Source organism: Balaenoptera acutorostrata, chromosome 6 (assembly GCF_949987535.1).
Source record: "Balaenoptera acutorostrata chromosome 6, mBalAcu1.1, whole genome shotgun sequence".
In the NCBI taxonomy this organism is placed as follows: domain Eukaryota; kingdom Metazoa; phylum Chordata; class Mammalia; order Artiodactyla; family Balaenopteridae; genus Balaenoptera; species Balaenoptera acutorostrata.
In genome coordinates, this window is record NC_080069.1 from 101,403,487 (window position 1) to 101,413,783 (window position 10,297).

The 10,297-nt window shown below is 54.5% G+C and overlaps 1 protein-coding gene across 4 annotated transcripts in view; it reads right to left on the reverse strand.

Annotated features, from left to right (window-relative positions):
- The window catches only part of EPB41L4B (erythrocyte membrane protein band 4.1 like 4B), a 144,324-nt gene extending 134,322 nt beyond the window's left edge, over positions 1-10,002 (reverse strand). For all 4 annotated transcript variants that reach the window (XM_028165458.2, XM_057548537.1, XM_057548535.1 and 1 more), the window contains exon 1: positions 9,093-10,002. In XM_028165458.2, coding sequence (XP_028021259.2) covers positions 9,093-9,395 — 303 coding nt within the window. In that variant the 5' untranslated portion in view covers positions 9,396-10,002. The remainder of the gene's footprint in view (positions 1-9,092) is intronic.
- Positions 10,003-10,297: the final 295 nt, after the last annotated feature.

Genomic DNA, 10,297 nt, shown 5'->3' on the forward strand with positions numbered 1-10,297 from the left:
ATCGATATGGATGAATCTCTCACAGACACAGTACTGAGTGAAAAATCCATTTACTATAAAGTTCACTAACATGCAGGACTAACAATAATCATTTAGGGAAACACACATATGAGGCAAACTCATCAAAAAAGGGATGAGAGACAAACTTCAGGAGAGCAGGAGGGAGGGGAAGGTCACTGGGGAGGAGCATGGGGGGCCATTAACAGCACTGGTGATGCTCTTTGTTCTTAAGCTGGGTGGTGGGTACCCGGATGTTCACCGTATTATCTTTCTTTAGAACTAGTCATGTTACAGATACTCTTTTGTATTTGTATTTCGTCATTAAAAGATGTAAAGAATGACTGGACAGAGGACCTGCCAACACTGAGCAACTCAGACAGAAGACCAGACAACTGGGAGGATGAGTCCAGGGACTTCCCTGGTGGTCCAGTGGGTAAGACTCTGCGTTCCCAATGCAGGGGGCCCAGGTTTGATCCCTGGTCGGGAAACTAGATCCTGCACGCATGCCGCAACTAAGAGTCGCATGCTGCAACGAAGATCCCGAGCGTTGCAACTAAGACCCGGCACAGCCAAAATAAATAAAATAAAATAAAATGAGCCCCAGGGGAGCAGGTGCCAGAATGCCAAGAACAAAACCCCCAAGGAGAGGGCTGGGGACATCCAAGTCTCTGATGGCAGTGCCACTGGTGAACAGGCAAGGCCCGGATGTGCAGAAAAGTCTGAAACTTGGATGAACGGGTCAACAAAATGTGGCATATCCATACATTGGAATACTATTCAGCCTTATAAAGGAAGGAAATTCTGATACATGTTACGACATGGATGGACTTGAAGACATTATGCTAAGTGAAAGAAACCAGACACAAAGAAACAAGTACTGTATGATTCCACTTATAGGAGGTACTAAGAGTAGTCAGATTCATAGAGACAGAAAGCAGACTAGAGGTTACCAGGGGCTACGGGGAAAGAGGAATGGGGACTTCGTGTTTAGTGGGCACTGAGTTTTAATTTGGGATGATGAAAACATTCTGGAGATGGATAGTGGTGATGGTTGCACAACAATGTCAATGTACTCAATGCCACTGAACTGTACACCTAAAAATGGTTAAAATGGTAAATTTTATGCTACTTACATATTACCACAATTTTTTAAAATCCGTAACTCAAGGAAGGTGCAGCTGAGCAAGCAAACTGGTAGGATAAGGGAGAGGTACCTCAACCCCCTCGAGCACATGTAAGGTAGGACACGGGTAACAACAGCATTCAGATGGGAAACGGGCCTGGAAGAGACACCACAGAGCCGGGGGATGCCGACCCTGCAGGCACCCGGGGAGCCTGTCAGTCCACGTCCTCCCCGCCGGGCCAGCTGCCTGGGCAATCCCACCCCTGGGACCAGGCTCAGTGCTGGGAAACAAAGATGCTCCAGATGATGCCACCGCTGGCACAGGGCCCTGGGGAGGTCACCCTCCAGGTCTCAACTTCAAGCAGGAAATTCTGGGCACTCAGCCAACTATGACTTTGGGGAAAAAGAACCTGCAAAAATTGCTGAGAAATGGTAGACAGAACCCAAATGCCAGAGATGCTGAAAAGCAAAAAGTTTCAGGAAAGACAGGGCGGTTTATGGCATGAAATTCTGACCCATCAAATTACAAAGGATTCTGACCTTCCCCAGGAGTTCCAAGGAGCACACCTTTCAAACAGGAAAGCCAGGTGTGCACCGCACGGGCTGGGGGAAGAGCAGTGGAGGACAAGTCAGGAAACCTAGATTCGATTCTGGCTCCACCACACTTACAGCTGGCCCAGGACCAACTGCTCCCTGAGACCGTGTGCGTAAAGGGGATAGTAACACCTTCCCGGATGGTGGCAATTAAGAGAAGTAACACAGATTCTGCGAGCTTGGGGGGGGGATAAGCATGCCTAACAGGTAAGATACCAGGTGCTTTGCATATCAACCTTCAACCCCAAGAGACAGGTAGAGACAGATATTACTACACACACACACACACACACACACACACACACACACACACAGAGCATGAGGGGCTAATTTAAGTAATCCAGAATAAGCACAACAAGAGGGCACCAAACTGGGTGAGAAGTATGTCTGGAAGGCTCGGAGAGGAGGAAGAAAATTTAAAAAAATTAAAAAAGGATACACAAGAATGCACACTATGTTTATAAACATGTATGCAAAAGCGCAAAGATTGAAGGGAGCAGCGAAACCAACCAGTTGCTATGCAGCAGGATGGGAATATGTAAAATGCTTTTCTTTGTGATAATTTTAGTGTTGTTCTATCAAACACTTTTTAAAAATGTAGCCTACTTCCAACCTCAGTGTTGAAGAACTATGGGTCTCAAACCAGAATGCACTCTGGGCGAAACTACACTCACTGAATATGACTACAGGTGTGAATCCGATGTCTGGAAACCCCAAGTGGCCTGGAAAGGAGGACACCCTTCTGAGGCTCAGGGTCCCCACCCACCTCGGGGCCTCTGGGGCAGGCTCAGAACCACTCCCCCCCCCCCACTCCCACCCCTCGCATGTCCAGTCCTGGGTCAGAGGACACAAACCATCTGCCAGCAGACTATCTGAGCTCGAAGCTAGAGTCTGCCTTTGCTATGTGACACGGGCAAGTTTCTTATCCAGCCTGCTAAGCCCTGATTCTCCCCCTCACAAATCAGGGCTAACAACAGTAACCACCAAAAGAGGTTCTGTGAGGGTCCAACAAAACAGTCACTTAAGCAATTAGCACAGGACCGACACACAGTGGCCCCTGGCTCTTACTGGCCTGAGACCCTCCTCTGTGCTTCACAGGTTCCTCACTTACTCCTTCAAGACTCAGGGACATAGCTGGAGCTCATAATCCTCCCCGACCCCAAGGAGCCCCAAGTCCAGCAAGTGGGGTTTTCTGGCTCCCATCCTCCATGCGTCTGCACCTTCTGTTTCCTCTGCCCCAACGCCTCTGACCAAATCTAACAGCTGAACTCCCAGGCAACCTTCGGGACAACTCGATGTCACTTTGGGCATCAAACCTTCTCCAAATCCACACCACAGTTCAATCGCTCACCCCCCGTACTACCTCATGTGGAGTTCCGAGTTATCTAGTATATTTACACTGTCTCCCCTTCTAGACTGGGACTCTCTCATCCCTCCTGTACCCCTCCCGAACGCTTCATGCAGGGTAAGTGCTCAACAAGTCCATGCCGACTGAAGAAAACAAGTGGGCAAACAAAAACATTTTGGAAAACAAAAATAAACCAGAAATTAAAATCAAGTGGGACTAGTGAGATACATCCAGCTGCAGAGAGAAGCTGAAGAGGTTGCAGAAGGAGATGAAGGGGCCCTAGGGCAGAGGGGGCACACCTGGGATGCTGCAAGTTCACCCACCCGCCTCTGCCAGATCAGCCCCAGCTGGTAACAGAGCCTGGGCATCCCTGGGCAGGCGAGAGTGGTCACCACCCCAAAGCAGGTGTTCAGAACACGAGCCCTCAGATGCAAGGAGACTCTGTGGCCCCATCAACAGGACGTTAACCTGCCAGAGAGCAGAGGTGATTGGTGGGGAAGGGCTCCAGGGATGGGGAGACCTCTTCTTAGCCAGGCAGTAGGGGGCACACAGCTCAGACGGCCACAGGGGGCTCCCCACCCCAGCTACGGTCCCAGGGACTGTAAAGGGGGGAAAAGGGTCCCACCCTAAAGAGACACAAACTTGGGGTCTAGGTCCCGATTCATTTGTGCTGAAGGGGTGGGGAAAGAGACTTTACTTTCATCAACCCATGTAAAGGCGTCACTTAAAATAAGATTCATATCTAAAAACAAAGAGAAAAGTACAGATGGACACACACCACAATTTTAAAAGTGCTTATTATCTCTGATGTGATTTTAGATCTTTTTAACTTCTCTTGCTTCTCTATATTTTCTAATCTTTCTGCTGCCAACATGTTCTCCTGTGAAATGCAAGTGGGGGAGGAAAGCACATGCCAACCTGAAGAAAAACACCAAGATGAATCAGCAGCTGACCCTGCCCGCAGGCAGCTGCCACGGCCCGAGGAGGAAACCCAAGTGCAAGGAACCAGATTCCTGCAGGAGAAACGCTCCAGGCAGCGTGGAGGAGGCTGGCAACAGGAGTCAGGCAGCGGAGAAGGACGGGACACGTGTTTTGAGGACAAACTGTGGGCGGAGGATTTCTGTGGTGAAGGAGTGGATTTTTTTCTAAGTCCCTATGCAAGAATGTAAGGGAAAGTTCTACCTCCCAGTACCCGCGCCCCCAACCTTTTGCTATTTCAGAATTAAACAGACCTGTGCCTTCATCCACAACAGTGCACTAGCGACAGAATTCAATGAGATTATGCACGTGAAAGTGCTTAGCAAGTTAATATTTGTTCAGTCCTGGCCCAGCGCAGGGTCATGTTACTGGCACTGGAGAGGCTGGCAGACACCCCCTCCCTGCATATTAACACCAACAATCCAGCAAGTGGGGAACCAGAGTTAGAGCTCGCACCTCTATCCCACTTGGGAAGGATGTTCACCATCCACCTCTCTGGCCCACTCCCCTCCTTCGCCAGCAGCCCTACTTTTAAAACAAAGGTATTTTTAAAAAATACACAAACCCATGACCCACACAGTTATCCAAAGCGCCCCACGGTCTCATTCACGGTCTGGGGGGGTTGGAGATGGGGGCAGGGTAAGCCCTGAAGGGCCACCTTGAGCCAATACCTTCCCTCAGAAGCAGGAAAAGGCAAGTCACCCAGAGGTCTGGGATAAGGCAGGGTGTCCATGGCAGCCAGAACCTTGGGAGAGGATGGAAATGAGGAGCTGCCTTTTCCTATTTCCTAGGGCCTTATGTAGTTCCCCATTTCTTCCCACCACTGAGGGTGAAGATACCCCTGCCCTCCAAGCTAGAGTCCACTACTCAGTCCCCCCACATTCAATCAAGCCCCACCCCCGGCCCCGCCAAACGGCACTGGGCTCTGTTTAGGCTTCCTGGCACCGTTTTTTTTTTGGGGGGGGGGGACACACCGCACATGTTGCGGGATCTTAGCTCCCCGACCAGAGATCGAACCGGGGCCCTTGGCAGTAAAAACACGGAGTCCTAACCACTGGACCACCAGGGAATTCCCAGCCTTTTTTTTTTTCTTTAATGTTCATTTCTAGAAAACTTCCCAATCACTTTTCACAGGTCAAAGAGAAGGCACTGAGATGTGTGTAAGATTACAACCTACTAGCAACCCTTCAGCACCCTGCTGTTTCCTGAGGCTTTTCATATCCTTTTTGTCATGTAATCGTCCCATTTTAAAGACCAGAAAATCGAGATTCAAGTAGCCCAGGGCTGCACAGCCCAGTTGCCAAGACTCAAACATGCATCTTCCTACCCTGAAACTCTCCGTGCTTGCCCTGTACTATACAAGTCACTGTGGAGCTCCAGGGACAGTGAATGCAACTGCACCAAATGCAATACTGGCCAACGGGCCGTACCCTCCAGGCATGGGGGCGGGGGGGGGGTGCTAACCAGCCAGCCACACACCCTCCCGGCTTTCCACACAGAGCTGCTGGAAGACTGCGCACGCAGGGGAGGGGGGCGACGGGGCTGAGCAACAGCCGCGCGAGCAAAAGCGATGCCAGGGCTTTAGTCAACAGAGAGCTAATATGAGTCAACAGTGGGTACCGCTGCCAAGCACACTGATGGGATCTTCAGCTGCATTAATAGAAGGGGAGAGTCTCAGGCAGGCCGAGGGAGTCCTGCCTGCTCTGACCAGACCACACCTGAGGGTTGGGCAGGGCAGGGCTGGGCTATGGACACGGGACACCTTCCAAGGCAGCGCCAGGGTTTCTGAAGAGGAATGGCTCAGGGTGGCACTCTGGTCTGTAGGGTGGAAGCTGGGTTTGGACAGCAAGCCCACTCCAGACTGCACATTACCGATGGATTTTTTTTTAAAAAAGATCCTGACTATCCACAGCAAAGGTTAAGAACACACAGGCATGCCAGGGGACGAGGCCCACCACCTGGGGGAGGGGGCCCCAGGCCCTGTCATTTGCTTCCTCCTTTGTTATATATAACAGCTGGGTCGTGGCTTGACCAAGAAGTGGCCCTGACACAACAGGTAATCTAAAAATGGGGAATTCCCTGGTGGTCCAACGGTTAGGACTCGGGCTTTCACTGCCATGGACCCAGGTTCGATCCCTGGTCGGGGAACTAAGATCCTACAAGCCGCTCAGTGTGGCCAAAAAATAAATTAAAAAAAAATTTTTTTTTTGAATGCACAAGGGACACTGGATTTGACATCCTAGATCCTCAAGTGTCAAAGTCTCTGGGAAGTCCTCCCAATTCATCCACCAGCACCCTGTCCGGTGAGCCTGTCGTATCACTCAGCATCACTTAACAATAAAAAGACGCTCCGCTACACGTGTTTCCCAAGAGCCTCAAGGCCACCTCTCATTCACCTTTGGGTCCACAGTCCAGCATTTGGCACACTGGAGACGCCCAATAAATGGCGACAACTGAAAACCGAGGTGCCCCAGCACGATCACAGTGGGGGTGTTGTGTTCGAGGCAATTCTGTAACATAGGCATCCTGACTAGGGCTAATAAAACGGCTTATGACAATGCATAACCACTGTTAGTATACTGAGCGACGAATTCTTGACGCTACCACCACCAGAGGGTTTTAATTACAAAAGAGTTATAGTTAGCCTGGCAAGTGTGCTTCGTGCCCGTGCAAGTGACTGGAGACAGACAATCCAGCTTAGGGAGATGGCGGTCAAAGGTAAATCCTGTGTGCCATGCAGCAAAGCAACCCCAGGGCCCAGGAAGCGGTAAAAATCCAGGAACGCAGGAGACGAGAATAATGACCCGTGGGACTAAATGCCAAAAAGGACAGCATAAAAAGTGAGCTTGTTGAAATGCGCTGAGAAGGAGCACGCATGCTACAGATTCATGGGGAGCTGGCCGCCTGGAGCTCACCTTGTAACTCTGAGAATTAAATACAGGAACTTAAACTATGATCTGGGAAGATGAGCATAGGAGACTGTGCGATGCAGTTCTAATGCCTAATAAATCTTTAAATCGATGAACCGTGCTCACTGGTTATTCTTCTCCATCTTTCCTCCCCAAGCAAGGGCTCACATGACAAAAGCCAGCATTTGCTCTGGATTTGCCTTTGGACGGGGTATATATACATATGTATGTCTGTATAAATAAAATTGGGAGTTCACTAAATAACATCTTAAAGCATCAAAAAATCTTCCATTATAAGAAAACCTGGTGAATTCTTTTGTCAAGTAGCCTTTAATAAAGTGAAGAAACCTTTTAGGATGCAAAATCCCCCTCCCCTCACACTGGGCCAGGGTTCCACCAGCTGTGGTTAAGTCAGCATTCCCATCCCAACCTGTTCATTTCGGTACCTGTTTGGGTCTATTCACTACGCATGCATCTTACTGGGTTTGCATTCTTCATCCCAGAAACACCGCTTAAGCCTGTCGCACAAACCTGACAGAAGCAGTACATTTTATAAACGAATCATCCCCGGGGAACAGACAAGAAAACCATCAGCAATGAGCGTTGTCAAAGTTCCAAACCAGAGCATTCCTTTCCCAGATCCGAGATGCAGAATACGCCACATCCTCTCCACACACCAGCTGCCTGCTCCAGAAGCAACCCACTCACCTCACCACTGGCTCCCCCCACCCCGCCCCTCCCGGCTCCTTCAGGCCTCCTCTCCCAGCTGAATAAAAGCTGGAGAGACCCATCTTGGGGAAGCAGTAACATTTTAATACTACTGTAAAGACAACTGTTCTAAGCACTGGAATGTTGGCTCCTTTTCCATGAATAAAAAGGCCCCCAAAGGGTATTATCATAACAAAATGATATCCTATGGAGAGCACCAGGAACCACAAAAATAAAATCGCCATAAACTGATACTGTCTCAAAATTAAACCTACACAAGGAAACGTTAAACCCCAGGCCAGGCAGGCTCTCATTTTCCCATCTACAACCCTTACAATATTCCCAGTTCTCTCATGACGTCCAATTTCCCCCACCCGAGGAGGCCTAAATGCTTTCTTTCGAAGTCCCGGTATGTTATTTTTTTCCCTTGAAACCCTCGAGATGCTCTGTAACATTCATCTAAAGCTCAATCGTTGTTGTGTCCTCGGTCACACCCAAAGATTCCCAAAGGCACCGTCTGCCGCAGCGCCGGGTGCACAGCAGGCGCCCCACTAATGTGCGGATTTGATTTGATCAGATCTGGCCCCTTCGGCTAGAAAGACACATTGGTAGCCAGACGTCCAGGCGGGGACAGCAGCGCCAGCCTAGCTCTCTGCCGGAGGGGGCGGGGTGCAACCACCTGTGGGCGGGTGGCCGGGGCTCAGGCCGCGGCGCAGCTGCCCTGGAGTGCCTCCGCGGCTCCACGCACAGACCCCGGGGAAAGTCCGGCGCCCCAAGCCCGACAGCACCCCGGGGCCGACTCCCAGCGCCCCAGAAGGGACTCTGCCGGTGCAAAGTTGGCCTGGTCCGCGAGAATCCATTCTAGAGTTAGCTCCGAAGTCGCCCAGCCGCCTGTGAGGCAGCGAGCCAGAGGGGCTCTTTAGGATGGGACCGGGTGGCGGGGGCGGGGTGGAGCACCGAGATGGGAACAGAAGAGAGCAGAAGTGGTCCCCCAACTCGCTCCCAAACTTGGGGCACCTGTCGGCCAGCAGGCGAGGGGGATTCTTCGCCTTGCCGTCCCACCAAGGCCTGGTGGCGAGTTTGTCGGGGCAAGCAGGCCACCCCATGGCAGCCCCGCATTGCTTTGAGATTTTCTAACCAATAATCCAGCACCGAGAAGGCCGATGCAGGAACCTGGGGGATAGAAGGGGAACAACAGTCACCCGCGCCAGGGGGCGGGGACTTGGGACTCTGGGGCGCGGGCCACGGATGGGGCCCCGGAAGACAGCAGGACGGGGTGGCCCGAGAGGGAACCAGAACTAGGAGTGCTCGCAGAAGGGGTAGGGGATCCCGGAGAGGTACAAGGGGAGCGCCCCAGAGGGAAACATCGGGGGAAGGGAGCTGCCCCAAGGGCCGCGGGGAGCCAGTGTCCCGGACCGGCCCCGTCACTCACCGGCAGGTCCACGCTCACTTCGGTCCCGTCGAGCAGGAAGACGCGGCAGTAGAGGGTGGCCTTGGAGGCCCCGGCGGCGGAGATGTGCACGGCCGCGCAGCCCATGAGCAGGGGCCCGCCGCCGGCCGGGAACACGCTGCCCCCGGGCGCGGCGGGCAGCGTGGACACGGCGGCGGCGGCCGGGCCCCCCCGCGGACCCCCGTCGCGCTCGTCCCCCAGGCCGGCGGCCCCGCGCCCTGCCGCGCCCCGCGCGTAGCGCTGCATGGAGCGGCGGCCAAAGGTCCGGCGCAGGAACCGCAGCATCCTGGCTGGGGGCGTCCCCTGCCTCCGCCCCCTGCGCCGCCGCCGCTGCGCCGCCGCCCAGGAGCGCCCCGCGACGCCGTCAGTGCAGGCGGCCGCCCGCGCCGCCTCCCGCCGGCTGCGGACCTGGGCTCGCTCCCGCCGAGGACGAGGCCGCGCTTCGGCTGCCTGCGGGGCGCGCCGGCCCGGCCAGCGCCGGCTGCGAGTGGCCGCGGGCGGGAGGGCGCGCTCGGGGCGGCCCGGGAGCCGTCCCGCCGCCGCCTCTGCCGCCACGCGCCCTGCCGGGCCGGCGGCCTGCGCTCGCTGCCAAGGAGCCGCTCCCGACTGCCGGCCGCGGGCGGCCCGAGGACTGGGGGGGCGCGGGGGGCGCGGGGGCGGGCTGCGGGCTGCTCCCGCGCCGCGCGCCGGCCGAGGGCCAGCCGGAGCAGGGCGCCTGCGTGCTCCTGGCGCGCTCGCTCCCACTCGCCGCGCCCAGGCCCGAGGAGGCCCAGCCGAGCGCCCGCTCCCCAGGCGCCTTTCCCTGCGCCCGCAGCCCCCGCCTCCCACCTGGGAGGCTGCACCTACAGCCGCCGCCTCCGCCGCCACCGCCGCTACAGCCGCCGGGACTGCAGCACGCCCTCCTCCCTCGGGGCTGCGCCGGGTATTTGCAAACCGGGTCTGTGCTGCCCCCTGCCGGCCCGAGCGCCCCCTGCTGCTGTAGGTGTGCTCACGTGTGTACACGTAGGTGAGCACACACGTGTTTCCGGCGCCGCGAGCCCTGAAGATGCCGGAGAGTCTCCCCTTGCCTAGTTAGGAAAACGGGCTGCATGCCCTCGGGGGAGCCTTGCCTGGGAGGCCAGAGAGAGAAGCGCATTAAGCGAAGGCCCTACCAGGCCCTCACTTTCCCCTTCTGGAAAAGGATAGGG